At 38.5% G+C, this 27,551-nt stretch overlaps 1 protein-coding gene across 3 annotated transcripts in view; it reads right to left on the bottom strand.

Moving 5' to 3' along the window:
- Positions 1–25,870, bottom strand: part of FBXO25 (F-box protein 25) — a 95,086-nt gene extending 69,216 nt beyond the window's left edge. For all 3 annotated transcript variants that reach the window (XM_008061916.2, XM_021714384.1, XM_021714385.1), the window contains exon 1: positions 25,727–25,870. In XM_008061916.2, coding sequence (XP_008060107.1) covers positions 25,727–25,860 — 134 coding nt within the window. In that variant the 5' untranslated portion in view covers positions 25,861–25,870. The remainder of the gene's footprint in view (positions 1–25,726) is intronic.
- Positions 25,871–27,551: the final 1,681 nt, after the last annotated feature.

The following is a 27,551-nucleotide window of genomic DNA, read 5'->3' as shown; positions in this document are numbered from 1 at the left end:
AACCCCTGCAAGACAACTAATGAGAAGACCAACTCCTAGACACATAGTAATTCACCTAAACAAAGTAGGTATAAAAGAAAAAATCCTAAAGGCAGCAAGAGAAAACAGTCAGACTACCTGCCAGGGAAGACCAATTAGAATAGTTGCAGATTTATCTAAGAAACACTTCAGGTTAGGAGAACCTGGAGCCCAACCTTCAAAGTTCTCAAAGATAAGCAATTCCAACCAAGAATAGCCTGCCCAGCTAAGCTAAGCTTCATCAGTTAGGGAGAATTAAAATCTTTCCCAGACATTCAATCTCTAAGAACTTATGATGCCCCTAGACCAGCTCTACAAGAAACACTTAAGAAAGTATTAAACAGAAGAAAGGGAAAAAAGAATGACAACGTTTTTCACAACAGTGCAGGAAAGAGTGAAAACACACATGAATCAACCCCAAAATCAAAAGAAAGGCAACAAACAAATAGGAACAACAACTCTATAAGAACCTCATGACAGGGATAAACTCTCACATTTCAATAATTAGCCTGAATGTGAATGGACTAAATGTACCACTGGAAAGACACAGAATGGCAAAATGGATAAAATATCATGAGGGAACAATATATTGTCTAAAAGAGACTCATCTTACCAATAAGGACACTCCAGACTCAAAGTAAGAGGATGAAAAGCAAAATTTCAGGTGAATAAAACACAAAAGAAAGCAGGAGTTGCGACCTTAATATCAGACAAAATACCCTTTAAGCTATCAAAAATTAAAAAAGATACAGAAGGTCACTACATAATGATAAAAGGTTTAATCCATCAACAAGAAATATCCATCCTAAACACATATACACCCAACATAAGAGCACCAACTTCCATAAAGCAGCTTTTAGGCAAACTTGAAAAAGATATTGACTCTAACACTATCATAGCTGGGGACTTTAATACCCCACTCACAACCCTAGACAGATCATCAAGACAAAAAAATCAGCAGGGAGATCAGGAGCCTCAATGTGACTCTTGACCAAGTGTACTTAATTGATATCTACAGAACACTCCACCCATTGACCACAGAATAGACATTCTACTCATCACCACATGGAACATACTCTAAGATTGACCACATCCTTGGCCATAAATCAAGCATAAGCAAATTTCATAAGATTGAAATTTTGCCATGCTCCTTCTCAGACCACAATGAAATGAAAATAAATATCAACACCAACGAAGTTCCCCCAAAACCCACAAAGACATGAACACTAAACAGCATGATGCTAAGCAACTCCTGGGTCAACAAGGAAATCAGAACAGAGATTAAAAGATACCTGGAAACAAATGAAATTGAAGAAACATCTTACTAAAACCTGTGGGATGCCATAAAAGCAGTAGTAAGAGGGGAATTCACATCTCTACAAACACACATGAAGAAAAGGAAAGATCACAAGTTAACAACTAACAAGTCACCTAAGGAACCTGGAAAAGCAAGAACACCAAAACCTTAACATCAGCAGAAGAATCCAGATCAACAAAATAAAAGCCCAAATCTGGGACATACAAGACAAAAAGACAATAGAAAAATCAATGAAACAAAAAGCTGATTCTTTGATAGGATAAATAAGATGGATGGCCCCCTATCAAGACTGACCAAGGAAAAGAGAGAAAAAGTCCCAAAAAACACAATCAGAAACACAAAAGATGAAGTCACAACTGACCCTGAAGAAATACAAAAGATGATTAGAGATTACTATGTACACTTGTATGAAAACAAACTTGAAAACCTAAAGGAAATGGAGGACTTTCTGAAATCACACAACCTTCCCAGGTTAAAACAAGAAGGAATCGAGATCATAAATAGACCAAAAACAACCAGGAAACTGACTATGTCATAAGAAAACTACCTACAAAAAAAGCCCTGGACCAGATGGCTTTCCAGCAGAATACTACAAAACATACAAGGAGGAACTGATACCAATCCTATTGAAAGTATTCCAGGTGATTGAGAAAGATGACCTCTCCCCAAATCATTTTATGAAGCTAACTTCACAGTGATACCCAAGCCAGGTAAAGATCCAACAAAGAAAGAGAACTACAGGCCAAAATCCTTGATGAACATAGATACTAAAATTCTTAACAAGATCCTAGCAAACTGGACAACACATCTCAAAAATCATCCACCACAACCAAGTAGGCTTCAGCCCCAGGATGCAAGGCTGGTTCAATATTCATAAGACCATAAACATAATTAAATACATCAACAGACATAAAAACAAAAACCACATGATTATATCATTAGATGCAGAAAAACTTTTGATAAAATCCAGTACCCCTTCTTTATAAAAACCCTCAAACATCTAGGCATAGATGGAACATACCTCAAAATAGTAAGAGCCATCTATGAGAAACCCACAACCAACATACTGCTAAACACACAGAAACTGGAACCATTTTCCCTGAAAACTGAAACAAGACAAGGATGCCCACTCTTACCCTTTCTGCTCTACATAGTTTTGGGAAGTCCTAGCTAGAGCAACCAGAGAAGAGAAGGCCTTAACCAAATAGGGGTACCCAAATAGGAAAAGGGGTAACCAAATAGGAAAAGAAGAAATCAAGTTATCCCTCTTTGCAGATGACATAATTCTATACCTCAAAAACCCAAAAGAATCTGTCAAAAACCTCCTTGCAAAGATAAAGGACTTTAGCAAAGTCTCAGGGTATAAAATAAATGTGCAAAAGACAATCACATTTCTATACACCAATAATAAACAAACAGAAACCCAAATAAAAAGCACAACTCCATTCATAATAGCCACACACACACACAAAAATGAAATACCCTGGCATCTTCCTAACCAGAGACATGAAAGACTTTTACAATGAAAACTACAAACACTGCTCAAAGAAATCAGAGATGACACAAACAAGTAGAAAAATATTCCATGCTCATGGATTGGAAGAATCAACATTGTTAAGATGTCCATTCTACTCAAAGCAATCTACATATTTAATGTAATACCCATCAAATTACCAGCAACTTTCTTCTCAGATCTAGAAACAACAATACAGGAATTCATATAGAAACATAAATGACCATGAATAGTCAAAACAATCATCAGCAAAAAACAAAACAAACAAACAAACAAACAAAAAAAAAAAAACAAAGCAGGAGGTGTCACACTCCCAGACTTTAAACTTTATTATAAAGCTTTAATAATCAAAACAGTCTGGTATTGGTACAAGAACAGGCATATAGACCAATGGAACAGAATTGAGATTCTAGGAGCAAAACCTCAATTTCTCAATCAACTCATCTTTGAGAAAGCCTCCAACACCAACCACTGGAGAGAGGAGAACCTATTCAGTAAATGGTGCTGGAAAAACTGGCTGACCACATGCAGAAGACTGAAACAGGACCCCTACCCATCCCCATACACAAAAATCAACTCCAAATGGATCAGAGACCTAAACGCAAACCTTAAACCATAAGAACCTTAGAAAATGCAGGACACCCTTATGGAAATTGGAACTGGCAACCAATTCCTGATCAAAACCCTAAGTACCCATACCATAAGAGATAAGATAGACAAGTGGGACCTCATCACATGGACAGCTTCTGCCAAGCCAAAGAAGCCATCAAGAGAGCAGGGAGACAACCCACAGACTGGGAAAAAATATTTGCAAACTGTATGTCTGACAAAGGCCTAAAATCTAGAATCTACAAGGACCTCAAACGTGCTGAAAAGAAAAAACCAAACAACCCCATAACAAAGTGGGCAAAAGATATGAGTAGACTGTTTTTAAAAGAAGACACATGAGCATCCAACATATACATGAAAAAATGTTCGGCTCCACTAAGTCATCAAAGAAATGAAAATTAAAAGTACACTGAGATACTGCCTAACACCAGTCAGAATGGCCATCATCAATAACTCAGAAAATAACAGATGCTGGAGAGGATGTGGAGAAAAGAGAACATTTCTACACTGTTGGTGGGAGTGTAAACTAGTACAGCCTCTGTGGAAAATAGTTGGTGATTCTTAAAAGTTCTAAAAATTGACCTTACATATGACCCTTCTGGGAATATACCTGGAAGAACTCAAATCACTCTATAAAAAAGATACCTGCACACGTATGCTTATCGCAGCATTGTTCACAATAGCAAGATCATGGAACCAACTGTGCTGCCCATCAAGAGGACTGGATTTAAAAAATGTGGTACAGACACATAACGGAATATCACACAGCCATAAAAAAGAATAAAATCATGAACTTCACAGCAAACTGGATGGACTTACAGTCTATAATACTGAGTGATCTTTCACAGAAACAAAGAACCGAGTATCACAAGTTATTACTCATACATGGACCTCAAACTATCGTAATACTATAAGAAAAGAATTGACAGTACAGGAAACTGTGGGGGTGGGGGTGGGGGGACAGGGATTGGCAGTAGTGGGAATCTGCCTGAGAAAGGGGGGACACACCTCATCAACCAGGGTACCTGCATAATGAATACTTGTATACCTAACCCTGAATTGTACCCCATGATTTTAAAATAAAAAATTTAAAAGTTAAAAAAAAGAAATACGCTAGCATTTTTCTAACCAGAGAAGTAAAAGATGCTTAATGTTTACAATGAAAACCACAAAACACTGCTCAAATAAATCACATATGACACAAACAAATGGAAAAATATTCCATGCTCATGGATTGGAAGAATCACCATTGTTAAGATGTCCATCCTACACAAGACAATTTACAGATTTAATGCAATATGCATTAAATTACCAGCATCATTCTTCTCAGACCTGGAAACAATGATACAGGAATTCATGTAGAAACAAATGACCACAAATAGCCAAAACAATCCTCAGCAAAAAAATAAAAATAAAGCAGGAGGTATCACACTACCAGACTTTAAACTTTATTATAAGGCTACAATAATCAATACAGTATGGTATTGGTATAAGAACAGGCATATAGACCAATGGAACGGGAGAGAGATTCCAGAAGCAAAACCTCAATTTCTCAATCAACTCATCTTTGAGAAAGCTTCCCCATCAACCACTGGAGAGAGAAGAACCTATTCTGTAAATGATGCTGGGAAAACTGGCTGACCATGCAGAAGATTAAAACGAGACTCCTACCTATCACTATACACAAAAGTCAATTCTAAATGGATCAAAGGCCTAAACATAAAACCTCAAATTATAAGAACCTTAGAAAATGAAGGAGACACCTTATGGAAATTGGAACTGGCAATTAATTCCTGATCAAAACCCTGAGTGCCCATGCCATAAGAGATAAGATAGACAAATGGGACCTCATCAAACTGAGAAGCTTCTGCAAAGCAAAAGAAACCAACAAGAGAGTGGGCAGACAGTGCACAAACTGGGAAAAAATATTTGCCAACTGTATATCTGACAAAGGCCTAACATCTAGGATCTACAAGGAACTTAAATGTGCTGAAAAGAAAAAAACAAACAGCCCTATTAAAAAGTGGACAAAAGATATGAATAGACAGTTCTCAAAAGAAGACACACAAGCAGCCAACAGATACATGAAAAAATACTCAGCCTCACTAGTCATAAAAAAAATGAAAATTAAAACCACATTGAGATACCATCTAACTCCAGTCAGGCTAGCCATCGTCAAACACTCAAAAAACAACAGATGCTAGAGAGGATGTGGGGAAAAGGGAACACTTGTACACTGTGGGTGGGAGTGTAAACTAGTACAACCTCTGTGGAAAACAGTGGTGATTCCTAAAAGATCTAAAAATCGACCTTCCATATGACCCCACAATCCCCCTTCTGGGAATATACCCATAGGAACTCAAATCACTCTATGAAAAAGATACCTGCACACACGTTTATTGCAGCATTATTACAATAGGAAAAAACATGGAACCAACCATACTGCCCATCGAAAGGAGGACTGGATAAAAAAAAAAAGTGGTACATATACATGATGGAATATTACACAGCCATAAAGAAGGACCAAAATTATGAACTTCACAGCAACTTGGATGGACTTAGAGTCTATAATACTGACTGACCTAGCACAGAAACAAAGAACTGAGCATCACATGCTCTCACTCATAAGCAGGCCTTGAACAATTATCATAATACTATAAGAAAAGGAATAGCCGGGTTCGGTGGCTCAGCCTGTAATCCCGTGCCTTTGGGAGGCTGAGGTGAGTGGACTGCCTGAGCCTGCAGGTACGAGACCCACCTAGGCAGCGAGACCTCATCTCTACAATAAACAAAAAATCAGCCAGGTGTGGTAGCGCATGCCTGTAATTCTGGCTACTTGGAAGGCTGAGGTGGAAGGATTGCCGGAGCCCAGCAGGTCAAGGCTGCGGTGGCTGGGAGCGGCCACTGCACTCCAGTCTGGGCAACAGAGTGAGACTCCAACTCAAAAAAAAGAAAAGGATTGGCAGTAGCGAGAAACTGCCGGGGTTGGGGGCCGGACCGGCAGTTGTGGGATACTGCTGGGAGGTGGAGGGACACACCTCATCAACAAGGGTACTTACATAATGAACATTTGTATACCTAACCCTGAATTGTACCTCATATCTTTAAAATAAAGAATTCAGAACAAAACAAAAAAACAACTCAAAACGGCAGAATAAGAATGAGTGAGTGAACAAAAAAAAGAAGGGATTATAAAAGCTCCGGGCTCGGTGGCTCAGCCTGTAATCCCACGCCTTGGGAGGCTGAGGTGAGTGGATGCCTGAGCTCGCGGGTTTGAGACCCGCCTGGGCAACTTGGCGAGACCTCATCTCTACAATAAATCAAAACATTAGCCAGGCGTGGTAGCACACGTCTGTAGTTCCAGCTACTTGGAAGGCTGAGGCGGAAGGATCGCCGGAGCCCAGCAGATCGAGACTGCGGTGGCATGAGCGTGCCACTGCACTCCAGTCTGGGCGACAGAGTGAGACTCCAACTCAAACAAACAACAAACAAACAAACAAAAAAGATAAAAGCAGAAATTATTAAGTAGGAAAAGAGTAGTACTAAAAAGTAATACAAAAGCTGGTTCTCTGAAGAAAACAAGCAACAGAAACAAACTACTATGTATCTTATCAGCAAAAAAAGAAAGTGCAAATAAATGTAATTAATAACGATGAGAAGAAAAGGCTAACAGGAAATTTTAAAAAGTGTAAAAGACTACTTTATAAAATTCTTTGCAAATAAGTAAGAAATAGATGAAACATCATTTTTAGAAATACATGTTTAATTCTATCCCAATAAAAAAAAATCAGATATTTTTTCTTGGAGCTGGACATAAAGTTTATTTAAGAAGAGCAAGCAAGCAAGAATAACCAGACAATTCTGACCCAGAATAGCAATGGTGGAGTCTAGCCCCACACACTACAAAGTAGAACACACTATGAAGTTTCTCTACTCACATCAGTGTGATGCTGTCATTCCAGCAGGACAGAGCAGAAAACCCAGGAGTTCCAATTGCACATGAAAATCTAGGATACAACAGAGGAAGGAGTTCTCTCAACACAGCAGGGAAAGGACTTTTCAGTAAGTAGTGTTGCAATAACTGGGGAGTTACTGCACAAAGACACAAGCAGATTTGTTCCTCGTATCACGCTTCAAAATAACTTCCATATGGGGCAGAGATTCTCCTCTTGCTCTCTCCCCTAAGGTAAAGTTTATATGTAATAGAATGGACAGATTCTTAAATAATGTTCAGGGAGTTCTGACTCATGTACACTCCTATAACCCATACTCAATCAAGACACCACAGAAAGTTCCTCCCTGTGAGCTGCTAAGTCAATCACGTGGAGGCGCTCAAGTCTGACCTTACTTAGGAGCTAAGAGGTGAGCCACCACTTTGAGCCCTGTTCTGACGCAGACCCCAGACTCGACTGACAGCACAGACTATGTGATGTCTCTGGCTTGCCTATTAATTTTCTTAATGATGACTTAAAAATACTTTTGAAGATGATTTTAGATTTGCACAAGAGTTGCAGAAGCCAGACAGAGAGTACCCCTAAGTTTTCATTCAGCCTCCTTCACTGTCTCACACAGTCACAGAACAAGGATCAACACGAGGAGAGGAGCATTGGCACAGTACTCACAGCTTGACTACAGGCTTAGTTGGACTTCACCAGGCCCCCTCCAAGGCCTCTCTGCTCTGTCCCATCCAGGATCCACATTGCACTTAGCCGACATACTTCCACCCCTCCCCTGTCCAGATGAGTCTTCTCTCATCTTTCACAATCTGGAAGAGTTAGTTATTTTGTAGAATATCCTTCAACTTAGATTTGTCTGCTGTTATCTCCAGATTTGACTGACAGAAGAACATGACAGGTTTTGCACCACATCAGGAGTATCTAATGCCAATATGACACCATCCCTGAGGACTTGGTTAGGATGGTGTCTGCCACATTTCTCAACTGTACAGTGATTTTTTTCCCTTTGAGATAAATGGCCATTTAGGGAGGGGCAGTTCTGCAGATATTCTGTTTGTCTTTAACCTTTCACTGTGATTTTCTATTTCCCTTATTCCTTCTACATTTATCAATTGGAATTCTTCTGCAGGGTAGAATTATTCCTTATTCCTCCTAATTTATACATTTGGTTATGTATGGATACTAGTATGAATACATGGATATTTCTTTTTTTCCTTTGGCTTGTAATCTATTACTATCATTATCTATCTTGTGGCTCCAACTGCTCTACCTTTGGCCCCTGGAGCACTTTTAGGTGGGCATCTGCCTTTCTGGTATCTGTCATGCTCTCATCACTCACCTTTCATTTTCCCTACCCTAGCCCTGGAGCAAACCCCCTCCCCAAGGAGTCTTTAGAACCCATGATCTCAGGCTGGTTCTGCTTACTGCTATGCGTTTCACTGCTTTAGGCTTTCTATAGACAGAGCTGGAAAACAGATGTGTTATACTAACTCATGCACATCTGTCTCTATAAAAAACTAGCAGCAACCCAAGTTCATGCTGACATCTCCAACCCCAATCCAGAGCCTCAGGGTAACTCTAGCACCATTCTTTTCCTTATTCATAAATTATTTCTCTAGAGTGAGAAATCTGGCTCTCATTATCTACATTCACTCACATTTGTTTATCCCTAGAATACATATAGTTTTGGGATTGCTAGCCAATACCCTTATGACTAACAAGTGTACCAATCAGAGTCTTTTGTCGTTAGGCTTATAGCACCCTTTCAAAATACTGATTTTCAAAGTTACAGGCAGCTGCAACTTCTTTGGCATCCACTTTATGGTGGTTACAGAATTTATCTGTAATATGATTAATGTGTCACAGTTTGTATCATTTACTCCACCCCCCACACAGATTGATTTAGTGAAATTTTGTGGTGCACAGTTCTATAGGTTTTCTCAAGTGCATAGTCATAAATCTAGCATCGTCCCATCACTCCAAAACTGCTCCCTGTTCTCTCTTTGTAACCAACTCCTTCCCCTAACTCTTAATCCTTGGCATCCACCAACTCGTTCTTCATCCCTATAGTTGTGCTTTTTCTAGACTGTCATATAAATGGAATCATATAACATGTAAGCATTTTGGGTTTGGTTTGTTTCACAAAGCAAAATGTATTTAAGATTCATCCACGTTGTTGTGTGTGTCAATAGTTCAGTCCTTTTTACTTTTGAGTAGTATTCTGCTGTTAGAGATGTTATCATTATTTGTTTATTCATTCAATAGCAGAACATTTAGGTTTTGCCCAAGTGTTGGTAATTACTGAATAAAACTCTATTAACACTCATATACAGGTTTTGTGTAAACACAAATTTTCACTTTTCTTGGATAAAAACCAGGAGTGAGACTGCTAGGTTATATGGCAGTTTAACATAATGAGAAATTGCCAACTGTTTTCCAATGTGGCTGTACATTCTGCATTCCCCCCAGCAGAGTAGGAGGGTATATTCCTGCCAGCACCTGGTACTGTCTTCACCACCACTGGAATGCTTTGTCATTGTTCTTTAATATTGGCCATTGAAGTAGGCACGTGGTAGTACCTTATGAGGAAGGTGCACAGCCCCCTCCAAATCACCTAGGCCTACTGTGGCTGTCTCATTCCTTAAGATTTCCTGTTATGTTTTTAGCTGGTCAGTTGCTTGCCCCAAATGGTGCTGTCATCTTAGGCTAGCTGCAGTGTGTACCTTCCAGATTTCTTGCATTTTGCTAACAAGTGATGTTGAGCATCATATTTTTCTCTGCTAATCTGCATGTGCACTTTACAATCCATGTATCTTGTTGGGTGCAATGTAGGTTCAGATCTTCTGCCCAATTTTTTATTGAGCTGTTTAAATGTTGAGTTTTAAGTGTTCTTTATATATTCAGAATACTAGTATTTTGTCAGATATATGATTTGCAAATGTTTTCTCTGAGAGCAAAATTTTAAAATTTTAATAAAATGTAAGTTGTTTTTTCTTTTAAGGACTATGCTTTTGGTGTCATATCTAAAAACTCTGCCCAAGATGATGCAGATTTTCTTTTGTGCTTCTTCCAAATATTTTACAGTTTAACACTTTACATTTAAGTCTGTAATGCATTTTGAGTTAATGTTTTATAAAGTGTGAATTGTAGGTCAATGCTCATTTTTTTGCATATGGATGTTCAGTTTTCCAGCCCCATTTGTTGAGAAGATATTTTCTCTTCTGAATATATTAAGAATTACTTTTACACCTCTGTCAAAAGTCAGCTGACCATATTTGTATGGACCTATTTTGGGCCCTCTATTCTGTTTCACTGGACTGTGCTATGTCTATCTTTTTGCCAATACCACACACCACAGTCTCTTAATTACAGTAAGTGTATACTTTATAGTAAGTCTTGAAATCTTGTTCTTACTTTTCAAAAACTTTTTGACTGTTTTAGTTCTTCTGTCTTTCTAACGATGACTTTAGAGAAGAAGCTTTTAATATTGAGAAGTTTATTTTATCATTTTTTTCCTTTCACAGTTTGTGTATTTTATATGGTAAAGAAAGTTACCCCCAGGTTGTGAAAATATTCTCATTTTCTTCTTGAAACTTTACAGTTTCAGTTTTTACAGTTCAACTAAAATCCATCTGAAATTAATGCTGTGACCACAGTGAGAATTAATAGTGAAGGCTCACTTTCATTTATCCAGTTGAACAATCTTTCCTTTTCCAACTGAACTGCATTGGTTGAAAATACTTTGCTTCCCCCTGCTATTGTGCCTAGACACCTCTGTCAAAAAATAACTGATCTCCTAACTGTGGATCATTTATTTCAGATGATCTGTTCTATTCCACAGATCTATTTGTCTACTCTTACCCAAATACCACACTGTCTTCATTATTTTCAAGGAGGAAGAAGCAAAATAAACCCACAATGCAACTATACTTTAGGCTAGGGCACAATGCAGCTCTTACATCTACAAGTCTAAGAGTGGCTGATATACCACTCTGGGAAGCAACTGGTATAACCTGCTAATGGTGGCTATGTACACACTTATTAGCCCAACTACTTCAATCCTAGGTATACGAGGGGGAACCAAAAAAAGAGGGAATTATTTTTTTGAGTACAGGTCCGTTGTAGTACAGGCTTTCTCTGCTAGGCAAGTGTTCTAGGAACCTATTGGCATTAGGTACCAGCTAGCACTGTTGTGAGAGATTGCATTCAGATTCAGAATTTTTTTTTTTGTGAAGATTCTGCCAACGCATTTGTCCATTTCATGATGAGTGATTTATGAGCACACTTGCCCACACCACGCTGAGTGTTCAACATTTTTTTTACCAAAAACATCATGACTCCCTATTCACCCAGTCTCACCCTCAGCTATTTGTTTTGTTTCCCTGGATGAAAAATATCCTAAAAGGGAACCATTTTGCTGACGTGGAAGAGGTGAAACAAAAAACGGCAGAAGCACTAAATGCATCAAAACTGACAAATTCAAAAGCTGTTTTGAGCAGTGGAAAAAGCATCTCAATAGGTATATTGCATCAAACAGAGTACTTGAAGTTGACAAAATTTAAACATGTAATAATAAGTACACAATTTTTAATAAATAAGTTCTGGGGTTTTTTGGGTCCCCCCCTTGTATATTCAACTGAGTACACATGTAAACCTAAAGATTTGCACAAGAATGTTCCTAGCAGCATTATTTGTAAAAATCCCAAATTGAAAATAAGCCGCATGTTCATCCTCAGTAGAATGAACATTGCCATATATTTAGTCAGTTACATGAATAATCACACAAACACAAAATTGACCAAAAGGTACCAGATCTTAAAAAATCCATAATATATGATACTTTTCATATGAAGTTCAAAAATTAGACAAAACTAAACTACCATGTTTAGAAATGCATCCCTAGATGGTGAACTATCAAGAAAAACAAGGTGGGAGTCATCTGAGGGGGGATCCAAGATGGCCACCACGGAGCAGCTTACCAGCGCCATTCTCACCAAGCAAATCAGGGAGTAGGGACTAAACTGCTGATAAACAGAGACACTTTGAACACTTTTGGATATCTGAAACACCTGCACCCAGCAAAGGTCTCTTTTAACACAGAGACTAGAAAGCGAGGGTGGAGGGGGAATTTGGGTGCGCCATCCCCCACTGTGTCCCAGGGTCACACAAGAACTGAAGACCTGCCTGGCAGATTAAAGAGGGTAAGTGAGCTAAAGATAATTTGGGACAGTTCATCCTCTCCCACCCATGTGAGGGTTGTCAGTCCCATGCCAGAGGAGTCTTGGGCAGGGAACAGGACTTTGGGTAGCCCAAGTGGAATAGGAGAAAGACCTGAGTTGGGGTAGCCATGGTTAGCATAGCTTTCCATCAGACCAGTGACTCATGGGCAGGGAGGGCCTGCCTTCAGAGTAAACCCAGCAGACACAAACTGCCAGCAGCTGGTGGCCATGAAGAACTGCCTTTAGTCGTTTGTCCTGGCAGGGCAGAGCTTTCCCCCTCCTCTGCAGCAGAAAAACCCACTCCATTTCCAGAGCAGACTGCGGATCTGAACAGGGAGAATGCAACAAGTGGGAGACACCCCACTAAGAACTCTCTCAGTGGGAAGGCACCTGGCCTGTGGGCTGCAGTCAGCAGATGGGAGGGAGTCCCATCCCCCACCCTTGCTACCACAGAGTACCAGTAGGGGGACTGAAAGCTTAGCAGCAGGTGAGAAGTCCTGCAATGACAGAAGCTTACCACAAGGTGGAGCAAGGAGCAGATGTGAATGCTCCTCTCTCTCACTGAGTGATATATATTGAACCACAGAAATTCCTCTAGAACAGAGAGTAATTGAATTAATTTAAGAGTTTCAAGTCAGAAGAGAAAATATAGAGAGCAAAGAGAGGCCTGTCACAAATGAGGAAAAATCAATGAAAAAAATACAGGCAACCCTCAGAGTTCTAAAGAGACAGCACCTGAAAAAGCAGCTACCAGAACACAAACAATGGAAACCCTCAGAGCGACCTGCTCCAGATGACAGCTACAGAAATAAGACTGAATGGCAAATGTGAACAGGAACCAAGATAAACTAGAAGTGAAACTTGAAGTCATACAGGAAGTAAAAGCAGAGTTGGCCAGTTTCAAAAAAGCCCACTCTGAAATAATAACAAAAACTTCACCCTGGAAATGAAGAACAAACTAACATGCATAGGTAACAGCATCAACCAGACAGAGGAAAGAATCTCAGAGCTTGAAGATCAAAATATGGAATTAACCCAGTCTGTCAAAAACATAGAAACAAAAGCTTAAAAAGAAGTAAAAAAGCCTCCAAGAGGTGTGGGACTCTGTTGAAAAGCAAAAATCTACACCTGATTGATAGCCCTGAAGCAGAAAGGGAATTGGGAAACACCATGAAACAAGCATTCCATGAGGTCATTCAAGAAAACTTCTCACATCTTGCCAGAGAGATGATCATCAAGCACAAGAGATTCAGAGAACCCCTGAAAGTACCATATGAGGACACCATCTCCAAGAGACATAGTAATCCACCTCCACAAAATACACATGAAAGAAAAAAAATCCTAAAGGCAGCAAGAGAGAAAGGTCAGACTACTTTCCAGGGAAAACCCATCCAAATTGCTCCAACTTATCTGCAGAAACATTAGAAGCCAGAAGGAACTGGAATCCAATTTTTAATGTCCTTAAATATAAGCAATTTTAGCTAAGAATTTCCCACCCTGCCAAGTTAATCTTCATCAGTAATGAAAAGCTAAAATCATTACCAAACATCCAATCTCTAAGAGAATATGCCACCTCCTGACTTGCCCTTCAGGATATGCTTAAGAAGGTGCTGAACACAGAAAGAGAAAAAAAAAGAATAGTCATACCAATCACAGAAGTACAGTCAAGTACAGAGTTAACAGACCATACAAAGCACTCACAAAAAAGAAAATACACGCTTATATAAATATAAAAGTAGAAAGAAAACAAAGCAACCCCATAAGAGCCCTATGACAGGGATAAACTCTACATTTCAATAATCAATCTGAACATGAATAAACTAAATGTGTCACTGAAAGGACTCAAGAGTGGCAAACTGGATAAAGAAATATGATCCAACAATTTGCTGCCTCCAGGAAACTTATCTCACTGCAAAGGACACCCACAGGCTCAAAGTTGAAGGATACAAAATGATCTTCCAGGTGAATGGAAAACAGAAAAGGGTAGATATAGCTATTCTGCTATCAGACAAAGCAGTCTTCAAACCATCAAAAGTTAAAAAGGACACAGAAGCATACTACATAATGGTGAAAGGCTCAATTCACCAGCAAGAAATATCTGTCCTAAATATCTATGCACCCAACACAGGAGCACCAGGTTTTATAAAATGACTACTAAGTAATCTAAGAGAGGACACTGACTCTCACACAATCATAGTTGGAAACCTAAATACCCCACTGACGGCTTCAGATAGATCACTGAGGCAAAAAATCAACAAGGAGATTCAGAACTTCAACTCAATGCTCAATCAAATGAATTTAATAGACATCTTCAGAACATTTCATTTAACATCCACTAAGTATACATTCTAATCATCAGCACATGAAACATACTCCAAGATCAATCACATTCTCGGACATAAATCAAGCATGAACAAATGTCAAAAGACTGAAATAATACCATGCATCTTCTCAAATCACAGTGAAATAAAAACAAATATCACCACCAACAAGACGCCCCCCCCGCCGGCCTCTACCAAATACACAAAGGCACAGGCACTAAACAATATGTTGCTGAACATCTTCTAGGTCAATATGGAAATCAAGACAGAAATAAAAACATTCCTGGAGACAAATGAAAATAAAGACATCTCAGAATCTCTGAGATGCCATGAAATCAATGTTAAGAGGAAAATTTATAGCATTGCATGCACATATCAAGAAAACAGGAAGATCACAAGTACATGGCATAACATCACACATAAAGGAGCTAGAAAGGCAAGATCACCTAAATCCTAACTTCAGCAGAAGAATACAGATCACCAAGATAATATCACAACTGCAGGATATAGAAGACAAAAGTATCACAGAAAGGCTCAACAAGATCAAAAGTTGGTTCTTTGAAAGGATAAATAAGATTGATGGTCCCCTTGGCCAGATTGACTAAAATACACAGAGAAAGTCCAGATAAAAACAATTAGAAATGCAAAAGGCAAAGTCACAAATGACTCTGAACAAATTCAGAGAGTTATCAGAGATTACTATAAACACCTGCATGCAAATAAACTAGAAAACCTTAAAGAAATGGAGGACTTTCTGACATCACACACTCTCCCAAGGTTGAAAAAAGAAGAAACTAAAACTCTAAACAAACCAATAACAACGCAGGAAATCGTTTCAGTCATAAAAAATCTCCCCACTAAAAAACAAACAAACAAGCTCTGGACCAGATGACTTCCCTGCTGGATTCTATAAGACATATGAGGAGCTAATACCAATCTTACTGAAAGTATTCCAGGCAATCAAGAATAATGGAATTCTCCCCAACTCATTTTATGAAGCCAACATCATACTGATACCCAAACCTGGCAAAGACCCAATAAGGAAAGAGAATTACAGGCCAATCTCCTGATTGAACCTAGATGCAAAAATTCTAAACAAGATTCTAGCAAATCAGATCCAACAACACATCTCAAGGATCATCCACCATGACCAGGTAGGCTTTATTCCTGGGATGCAGGGCTGGTTCAACATTCACAGGACTAATAAAAGTAATTCAGAACATCAGCAGATGTAAAATCAAGAACCACATGATTACATTTTTAGATGCAGAAAAGGCATTTGACAAAATCCAGCATCACTTCTTGAAAAAAAAACATTGAGCACCTAGGCACAGAAGGAATATTCCTCAGAACAGTAAGAGTCAACTATGATAAACCATAGTCAACATTTTGCTCAATGGGCAGACACTGAAAGCATTCCCCCTAAAAATGGGAATAAGACAAGGATGCCTACTTTCACCCCTCCTGTTCAACATAGTGCTAGAAGTTCTACCCAGAGAAAAAATGCAAGAAAAGGAAATCAGGGGCATCCAAATGGGAAAGAAGAAGTTAAGCTAACCTTCTTTGCAGACTGTATGACTCTATATCTTGGAATCCCTGGGGAGTCTGTCAAAAGCCTCCTTGCACTGATAATCAACTTTTATAGACCATAGACATAGGCCATAAAAACTCAGAGTACAAAATCAACATGCAAAAGACAGTTGTATTTTTGTATACTGGCAAGCAGCCAGAGAACCAAATAAAAAGCACAATCCTATTTATAATAGCCACACACACAAAAAATGAAATACCTTGGCATCCACCTAACCAGAGAAGCGAAAGATCTTTATAACGAGAACTAAAAAACACTGCTCAAAGAAATCAAGGATGACACAAACAAATGGAAAAAAATTTCACACTCATGGAATGGAAGAATCAATATTGTCAAGATGTCCATCCTGCCCAAGGCAATCTACAGATTCCATGAAATTCCCATCAAATTATCAACATCATTTTTCTCAGACCTAGAAATGACAATACAGAAATTAATATGGAAACAAAAAAGGACACAAAGAGCCAAAACAATCCTCAGCAAAAGGAACAAGTGGGAGGTACCACACTTCCATACTTTAAACTTTACTACAAGTCCACAGAAACCAAAACAGCCTAGTATTGGTACAAGAATAAGCACATAGACCAATGGAACAGGACAGAGATTCCAGAAGCATAAACTCAGTCTCTCACCTAACTTATCTTCAATACACCCACCAATAACAACCACCAGGCAAAGAAGATCATATTTAACAAATGGTGCTGGGAAAAGTGGCTGACCACATGCAGAAGAATGAAACTGGACTTCTACCTATCACCATATACAACAATTAACTCTAAATGAATCAAAGACCTAAAAGTAAAATCTCAAATTATAAGATTCCTAGAAGAAAACAGGAAACACCCTTATCCACATCAGAATAAGCAATGAATTATTGATGAAGTCCCAAAAGTAAATGCTATAAAAGCTAAGATCGACAAGTGGGACTTCACTTCATCAAACTGGAGCAAAAAACAAAACAAAACAACCAAACAAAAAAACAAAAACAAAACAAAACAAAACAAAAAAACAAGAGAGTAGGGAGACAACATACAGAATGGGAAAAAATATTTGCAAGTTATATATCTGACAAAGGTTTGATATCCAGGATCTACAAGGAACTCAAATGAAGGGAGAGGAAAAAAACAACCCCATTAAAAAGCAGGCAATGACATAAAAGACACTTTTTAAAAGAAGATATACAAGCAGCCAACACACACGTAAAAAAATGTTCAGCCTCACTAATGATAAGAGAAATGCAAATCAAAACTACAATGTGATATCACCCAACTCCAGTAAGAATAGACATCATTCAAAAATCAAAAAAACAACAGATGTTGGTGCAGGTGTGGTGAAAAGGGAACGCTTTGACATTGCTGGTGGGAGTGCAAGCTAGTTCAGCCTCTATGGAAAGCAATGTGGCAATTCCTAAAAGAGCTAGAAATTGACTTTCCATATGATCCAGCAATCCCTCTCCTGGGTATATACCTGGAGGAACATAAATCATTCTACAAAAAAGACACCTGCACACACGTTTATTGTTGCACTATTCACAACAGGAAAAACATGGAACCAAGCCGACTGCCCTTCGAAAGTAGACTGGATGAAGAAAATGTGGCACATATACACAATGGAGTATTATGCAGCCATTAAGAAGAACAAAATCATGGACTTTGCAGAAAATTGGATGGAGTTGAAGACCATCATATTTAGTGATCTGTCACAGAAACAGAGAACTGAATACTGCATGTTCTCACTCATAAGTGGAACCTGAACATTAATCATATTAGCACAAGGGAGGGATTGGCAGTCACTGGGCACTGCTGGGGGATGCAGGGAGGGAGGGAGGCATATAACAACACAAAGGGTACCTGGTCCTACACAGTTGAAGGCCTAAACGTCACGTGCATGCAGCCTACTTGTGTAGTTAATCCTTACTTGTATCCCCCATCTCTATAATAAAATAGAATTTAATAAAATGAAATAAAAATAAAGAAAATCAAGATGGGGCTACTAAACTTTAGTTCTTGACCATGTTGGTTACTCTGGTATTTCACTTATGATACGTCACTGAAGTGCAAAACTTGTCTTACGCACTTTTTCTGTATGTATGCTAAATTTCACAACAAAAAAGTGGGAAAAAAGAAAGAAAGAAAAATGTACCGAGGAATTTGGGATATCGGAAATTTTAAGACCTCTTTACTGCCATGCCTCAAATAAGGTATAAGAGTTTTAAACTAAAAAAAGTATGAAATTATAAACAAAATAAATGAGAAAAATGTCTTAAAATAGATGATGGTAAAATATCAAAGATAGCTTATGAACATAAACTAAAAGAATGAAATGAAAATGACTCAGTACAGAAAGGCAGGGCAAATCAATGTCAGATCAAAGAATTAAGTTGGGATCCAGGTTCTATAAATATGGTTTGGCTCATTTTTACATTAAACAATTGGCAGAAAATAAATGCATGACTTTTAGCTACAAAACATTGTACAGCAGAAAAAAACAATCATTAATGCACAGCCTTAGTTGCCTGCACTGGAAAAGAGAGATGTTGCTCTCATGGCCTACATTAATAAAAGATGTCTAAAAGCAGCATGAAACAAACAATAATTTAATATAATCTAAAAAAAAAAAAAAAAAAGTAACTCAGGCCCCTGCTTCTAGAAGATAAATGAGTCAAACATCAAGCCCATTCTTCCAGCAAGATAGTGAGTGTGTACAGGCTGGTTTAGGTGAGGCCACTGGCTTCAAGCCTGATAGGGTGAGAAAAAGGGAGGGGTAGTCCCCCACAGAGAAACTGCTTCTGATACAATAAGGAGGCTCGAGGTTGGACTGTACTAACACACATCCACCACCCAAACCAAAAACTCTGCCCTCACATCCATTTGCCCAGCTCTCAGTGCCCAAGGTTTCATTCCATAGACACCTTCTCAGAGGCTACTTTCCATAGATATTGCTCTTCCACCATCCATCCTAGGCATTTCTTATCCTACATGTAGCACTACACTACGGAGCTTGTTTTGTACATTGCCCATCTGATCTATCAGAGTGCAAAGTCCATCAGACATGGGTTTTCGTCTGTTTCATTCATTGCTGTATTCTGGCACCATAATAAATGCTTAATAAATCTTTTGAACTGGAACAGGTGTGACATTGTATGTAATAATAAAACAGGAGACATCTCTAAGTCTGGTTCCTAGAGAAATCTTATCTACAAAACAAAGGGGTAGAGGTAAGACTCAGGCCTATTCCATTTCCAAGGAAATCCCTTCTAGAGGCACAGGGGTAGCTGTGTCCTTTCCAACCATGAGCAGAGAAAAGTCACTGCTGCTCATGCAGGAAAAACCCCCATGACTCTATCCTCTGGGGGCTAGCACCAGGCAAGGGGGAAAGAGGGCAATACACTTACTGTTCCCTGAGACAATTCATAACAGAACAATGTATTCCAGATAAAATTAATAAAGATTCAGAATAAAGTAAATAAAGATACCAATTTAAAATCCACTTGAGGTTCCGAGAAAGAGTCTGATAGTTTTGGATTTCTTTTTTTTTGAGTTGGAGTCTCACTCTGTCGCCCAGACTGGAGTGCAGTGGTCACTCCCGGCCACCGCAGCCTCGACCTGCTGGGCTCCGGTGATCCTTCCGTCTCAGCCTTCCAAGTAGCCGGAATTACAGGCATGTACAAGCATGCCCGGCTGATTTTTTGATTTATTGTAGAGATGAGGTCTCGCTGCCCAGGTGGGTCTCGAACCCGCAGGCTCAGGCAATCCACTCACCTCAGCCTCCCAAAGGCGTGGGATTACAGGCTGAGCCACCGAGCCCGGCAGTTTTGGATTTCTTAGTGAAGCAAGTGACAAGGTAATTTTGAAGAGATGAGTTAGGAGGGGTATAGATAGGAGGATAGAAAGAGGAGCTCCCAAAGTCAGAGGAGAGTGAAAAAGGTTGAAACAATATGAAGACGAAAGCAAGCCCACCCAGCAAACACAGCGGATGAGGCCCTTTAGCCACAGAGTAGATGACCAACAAACATTGGCTATGAAAAAAGGAAATGGATAACAAGTATAAGGGGAGTAAGAGATGAACAAATGAATTAAGGAGCAAGCAAGTGAATGCATTTATAATAGCCCCGTCATTTTCTCTCATGTGAATCTGCTTTCTTGCATTTCTTAGCTGCTCATTATAGATTCACCTGGGGTTGGAAATTTGCCATTTAGGTATATTTTTAAAAAAGACTTGGGTGACATTTAGGGTATTGGCAAGAGTGTTACTGAAACAATGGATCATGGAATATAAAGTGAACAAAAAAGATAGGAAAAATAGAAAGTTGATAGGAAAAAATAGGTCAACAGACAAAGTAGGAGTCAGGAAACCTAGAAGGTAGGGAGGTTATGTTTAAAGACTGAAATTCCTGAATTCAAGGTTTTGGACCTTGGGAGTGGACAGCTAAGACAAAGAAGAGAGGAGGAAATCCTAGGAACAAAGAGGTCAAGTACTGAAGCCAGGGGCTGTGAGTCCCCCGGATGGGACACTGAAACCACCAGGCAGGCAATTAAAGGGCGTGGGATGATGCTCATAACTTTTCACGGGTTCTGACATCTGGTAAGCATGATCATGTAGATGATGCCATGCAGAAGAGGATCTCAGCCAGAAAAAGGCAACTTCACCTTTTACATTTTATGCTTAGGGATTACATTACACACATACACACACACACACACACACACAATTATCATTGGCAGAAAATAAATTTCATTTACAATAAGCATGTGTTACCTGATGATTAACAAAACCACAAATCTTGGGAAGAGATAATTTAGATGAAATCATTAATTAAAAAAGCAATAACAACAAATACTGCCTGAAACACTTAGTGCTGAGATTGACACTTCTAAATCACTTACATTTTTTTTCCTAGTCACTAAAGAAATAATATAAGGAAGGCCATATGGATTTTTACTGAAACTTGTAACAATACTAAGGAAAAACACCAACGTGACAACAGGAGTATTTACTTAACCAAATAAATGGGTACAAGATGTCTCCTCACCAATGTACTGTGGCTCTAAAGCCCAGTATGTGCACTTCAGGAGCCACAGGGATCCCATGAATTCTCTATCCCTCAAGGTGACCAGAGACCATTTTCACATTCTCATAAGGGAAACAAAAATGCAGTTTCTTTTATCTTGTTTCCTTGAGGGACCCACAATTTTAAAATGCTTTTTATGGAATTCAACTATCATGGGCTATGTTAGGAACTATCGGAGCTGAAGATCATTTTTTGGAGCCCTAAATTTATAATGATCCCCATTGCTAAGCCCACTGAGAACCAAATAACCAAAATAAACCTTAAAACATTCAAATATGAAAAGAAAATAGAATGTTTAATAAAGTATAAATAAAAATAATACAATTAAAATATTTAATAAATTCAATGCAAAGAAAAGACCCCTAGAGGCATCCCTGCCAAGTCTAAGCTGACATGCTATGTTTGTTCATACACTCCCTTATCAACTGTCAGCTTCATAAAGACAATGAGTAACTTCTTGCATATTCTCAGCAATGCCAATAATTACTAGTAACACTGAAATATAATGGAAAAAGTTAAACATTCTTACATATGTATAGTATCTAGACCCTCTTATTCAATACCTTTCCTTTATAAAAATTTTACAATTTTCACTGTCAAACATAAAACTGAGTGGCAGCAATGCTGCACTGGAGAGAAGATCCAGCCAGGCTATTTATTTACTTATACCATTTCCTCAGTTGAAATTTCAAAGTCCTTAGGGCCCCCTTTTTGCTTATGCACTTAACCTGCAACCCACCCTTTTACTGATCCTGACCTCTGTTCAGCTGCACAGATGTTACTGTAAGCAGTACTCATCATTTCTCACCTGTCTATTAAAATCCTGAACTAGTCCTCTCTTCATTCTGCATCCCAGTTGATCTACCTTCTGTTCAACGTCAACAGTTTATTAAATATGCTTCCTTAGGTAGAGTTGATGATGAATCCTTTGTTTATCAAGCTATGCTCTGTAGTAAAACACTTTGTAAGTTCTAATATATGACAGCATGTAAATGAAGAACTGGGAATTCAAAACAGGGTTTAAAATTTACTCCAACATCATTAACCTCAATAATATGAATGTTGCTTGAAAGAGTAGCTTAATCAAGGATTCATAGTATGAACTGGCTGGCTGTCCCCAGATCAACCATGTTGAATTGTGTAATTTGTTACCTACTTGCTCTGAACTTTTGATCCTAAAATGAGATGAAAAGTAAGCAGAGGGACATCTAAAGGGCTTATATTTTAATGTCCATTACAAAAAGGGAAAATTAAAAGTTAATTCGAATCTTGATCACCTAAATTATTTTTACTACAGTTTATCAAAGAATTAGGAGTACTATGCTTCTTGAAGACATTTGGAGAAAAAAAAGACCATTTAATATGGGGAGGACTCCCCCAAAACCCAGAATTTATTAATAAAAAACTGTGTATTTATTCTTACATGTTTAAGCCTCAGTCATCTTCAAAGTACTCTCCATTTGAGGCAATGCACTTACCAAGATGCTTTTTCCACTGCTCAGAACAGTTTTTGAACTCATCAATTTTGATGCTTTTTAGTGCTTCTGCCGTTTTTTGTTTCACCTCTTTCACATCAGCAAAATGTTCCCCTTTGAGGACTTTTTTCATCAGGGGAAACAAACAAGTCACTTGGGGAGAAATCAGATGAATAAGGAAGGTGAGGCACAGGGTCATGCCTTTTTTATCAAAAACTGCTGAACACTCAGCACAGTGTGGGCAGGTGCATTGTCATGGTGGAAGAACCAGTCACCTATTTGCCACAACTTGAGATGTTTCTTCCATAAACTGTGAAACAACTTCATCAAAACTTCCAGATTAAAAACTTTGGTTGACCATTTGATCCACAGGAACAAATTCTGAGTATACTACAAGAAGCCCACCCTACAAAATATAATTCTGGTTTTCTTGAGTCCTCCCTAGTACAGTGATGTAAAACGGTGGTTACATACAGTCGTATCTTTTTAAATCAATTTAAGATTCAAAGTTAAATGGCTTTCCCTACCAAGGACAGAAGGACATATTAAACATTTGCTGCAATGTCATGTCATCAACAGTCTTTCCCCTCAGATCTGGATTTGCATTTTGGTAGGAATGGAGAGAAGCTGGAGAAGACAGAAAAAAGGTAGAGTGGGAAAGAGATCTGAGAAGCAAATGAATGGGGTGAAGGGATGGCTGACTAGTCCTCCTTTAACTGTGCCCCATGACAGGTAGCCAGGGTTGCTGTCATAATACCTTTTGTTCAGGGACACGTCTGTCAGCAGTGCTGACTGGTTCAAAGGGGTGGGTGTGTAGATGAGTTTGGGGGAAGAGAGAAGAAAGTCAGAGGAGCAGGGAGTTACCATGTGAAGAAAATATGTCTCGACTATGTTCTCTAATTCTATGTGTATATAGAAAAAACTAATTCTCAGACATTTAAAATGTGTTTGAGATGATAGGAAAAAGAATATAGAAAGTCACACAAATCCCTTAATGTAGCAGTAATATTGTATTACAAGTATCATAGCTTTTTAAAACTGAACCTTTTGTAACCTCTTTCCCCATTTTAAAAACAGCAATTTTAGGAATCTTCACATTTAATAGTAGCTATTGGGAGTAAATGTGAGACACCTAACATTTCTATATATATATTCAACCAACTCTAAATTTAAATAATTTGCAATAAAAATTATAAAACAATAAAAAACCTAGAAAAGTCATAACTGTATGACATTAATGTGGTACCAATGGCATAACTAGTTACAAATCTTAAATAAATTTTATATCCATTAATATTAAATAAAACTCAAAATGGCAGAGAACTGTCACAATATAAGTTGAACAAATATTATGTTATATTCACTATAACTGAAATTTAAAATTAATTTCTGCTTCAAATACTGTGGAAGCCAGTCTCTGATCTAAAGTTTCTAAATATCTGTCAGAAAAACATATGGCCTGTCAAACACACAGCTGATAATTATGCAAATTTCAATTAAGAATACATAATAAAAATAATGACCAGACTCATGACATTCCAGAGGAGGAGGTATCCAGAATTTTCTAACCCTCCAAAGTCTCAAACACCACCATGGTACCACACCACAGCCATTTCTGTGCTCCTGCAATCTCTGATTCTTATCTGGACACATGTCTGCATAAAATACAGGCTACAACCACCTACACTAGTGCTGTAGCCGATGAGGTATGGGTGACATGGTGCATGTAACTTTTGGGGTGTGCCACTGAAGCACAGGGTGTGTTTCATTCACTCTACAGGCCAAAATGCAGATTTGGCAGGTAATACTCTACCTTGGACCATGCAAATGAGACCACATTCTCAGGATGGCAGTGCAGCAAAACAGAACTTCACTCAGCCTTCTGACAACATTATAAGCAAAGTCACGACACCAACTCAGGTTTTTGAGGGAGAAAAATACATTTGTCTCTTGTAAGCCACTGTTATTATGCCTGACGTATGTGGCCAAACCTGTTTTATTTTATTTATTTTATTTTATTTTATTTTTTTAATTTAATTTAATTTAATTTAATTTATTTTTTTTGAGTTGGAGTCTCACTCTGTCGCCCAGACTGGAGTGTAATGGCCGCTCCTGGCTACCGCAGCCCCGACCTGCTGGGCTCCGGCGATCCATCCGCCTCAGCCTTCCAAGTAGCCGGAATTACAGGCATGCGCTACCACGCCCGGCTGATTTTTTGATTTATTGTAGAGATGAGGTCTTGCTGCCCAGGTGGGTCTCGAACCCGCAGGCTCAGGCAATCCACTCACCTCAGCCTCCCAAAGGCGCGGGATTATAGGCTGAGCCACCGAGCCCAGCTATAATTTTAATTTCCTAAGGTTCTTCAGCTATAATTTGGAGTTAATAATATCTATCTTTCAGATTATTGTGAAGATTCATTTTTTTTAAACAAAAAGAAGAAAGTAGCTTTCATGTGTGGATATTAGGCAATCTACTCACCTCATTCTTTACCTAAATAATGTTTTTCTTCATACCAGCCTTCTGGGTGGACAAGTCTCAAATTATAAGTTATGGAGAGTTGCAGGGACATGAAAAATAGACAAAGTCATAAATGCTAAACTAGAAAATGACATGCTTGTACTCAGTTGTAACTTACATGTTATGATTGATGTTACACTGGTTATTCTCTCTTTCAAGTTCCTGACTACAGGACTCGCATCTCTTCCAGCCATCTTCTGTTTTAATCCAACTCCAACCAGGAGATCTCCAGTCTTGACCCAAAAATGGCATAGTTCTCCTATTAAAAAAAACAGTTAGTTTATGTTTAAAAGTATATATAATTCACAAAAATTTATTTTCATTTAGAACATTGATTTTAAAGATTAAAATTCTTAACACTTAAATGTCTGCTCATCACTTAAATGTTGGCTACACATAAAATAGTGACAACACAGTACTTCAGTTGTACTAAAGTGATAAAATAGGACAAGTATAGGTGAATTTACTAGCTCAATATTACATATATCAGGAAAAGTTTACCAGAGGTGACATCCAAGCTCATGCTTAAAAATAAGGAGTCAGGGAGTGGGAAAGCATAGGGAATATCATGCCAGAAGTTAGGAGCAACCTAACATGAAATGTATTCGCATTCAGCAACTCTAACTAGTTCAATTTGATTGAAACTTAGAATAAACAAGAGGGATTAGGGAGTGGCTAGAATCAAGAATAGAGAAGTCATTTAAGGGCAGATCAAGTCAGAGGAGTTGGACTTCATTCTGGGGGCAATGAGGAGCCAAGAAAGGGACATAAGCAGGTAATCGAATTCATTAGATTTGAAGTTTACAAAGAACTCAGGATCACACTGGGATAATGGATGGGGTAAGGAGTTAGGACTTGAGGCTGCTAAAACGTTGGCCTTTACAAGGTGAGAGAGTACAGTGGCAAAAGAAAAAATGGAAAGAAGAGACTGTAGAAATATTCAGGAGGTAGAGTCAAGCAGTACCAGAAGATTAGCTGAAAATGTGAGGAAGAAACCAAAGAGGACATACAGATTTTGATTTGTGGCACCTGGTTCTGAGATAAGGCATACATAAGTGACAGCAGGTTTCTATTGAGGGCAGGGAGCTAAGTGATGTTGATTTCAGCTTTGGACATGCTTGTTAAGTTTGATATACTAGACTTCAGGTAAAATTATAACATAAAAATGATGCAATAAATATTACTACCTGAGAGTAAGACCTCAAGCACTAATTCTTCCCATTGATCAGAATTCCCTCCCTCTTGATAAGTGGTTTTCAACTATTGCTGTACATTGACACCACAGTCTGGGATGCTTTTAAAAAAACAAGTGCTTGGCCCCATCTCAGATCAATGAAATAGGATAAATAGTATAAATGCCCACTATTTTGAGGCAGGCTAAGTTTAGGTATTTTTTAAAGGTCCACAGGTGATTCTCATGCGTAGTGAAGGCAAAGAACCATCTCAATATCCATTCTGCTGATTTAGAATATCACATCCCCAGAAAGACTCTCTGACTACCTGCCCAAACAGTTCCCTTCCGCTGCCTCTATCCTACCCCCATCAGTCTCTGCCATTATCTATCTCCCTCATAGCAGTAAGGGCTATCTGAAATGATTTATGTGCTTATCTGTTTTCCTCCCAGAGAATGCAATGTCTTCTTGCTCAGCTCTGTCTCCCAATTCCCTTGAACAATATCAGGCACACAACAAGAGCTCAATAAATAAATATTAATTTGCTTATTGAATAAATATATAGATCTAGGGCTCAGATGAGAGAAATAGAGGAAAATTATCAACATTTAGATAGTAATCAAAGTCATGGAAATAATATCGGAGAGTCTGTAGAAAGGGAAGTCAGTAAAGCCAAGAAAAACACTAAGAAACAAAAACATTTAAAGGACTCGTAGATGAAGATGAATCTAGAAAGAAGACTGGAAAGGAAGAGCCAAAGATGTAGAGGGA

Source organism: Carlito syrichta, unplaced genomic scaffold, assembly GCF_000164805.1.
Source record: "Carlito syrichta isolate Samal-C Ts95f unplaced genomic scaffold, Tarsius_syrichta-2.0.1 Scaffold305639, whole genome shotgun sequence".
In the NCBI taxonomy this organism is placed as follows: domain Eukaryota; kingdom Metazoa; phylum Chordata; class Mammalia; order Primates; family Tarsiidae; genus Carlito; species Carlito syrichta.
The sequence above is the reverse complement of the archived record's forward strand: the minus strand, read 5'-3'. Positions and strand labels throughout refer to the sequence as shown.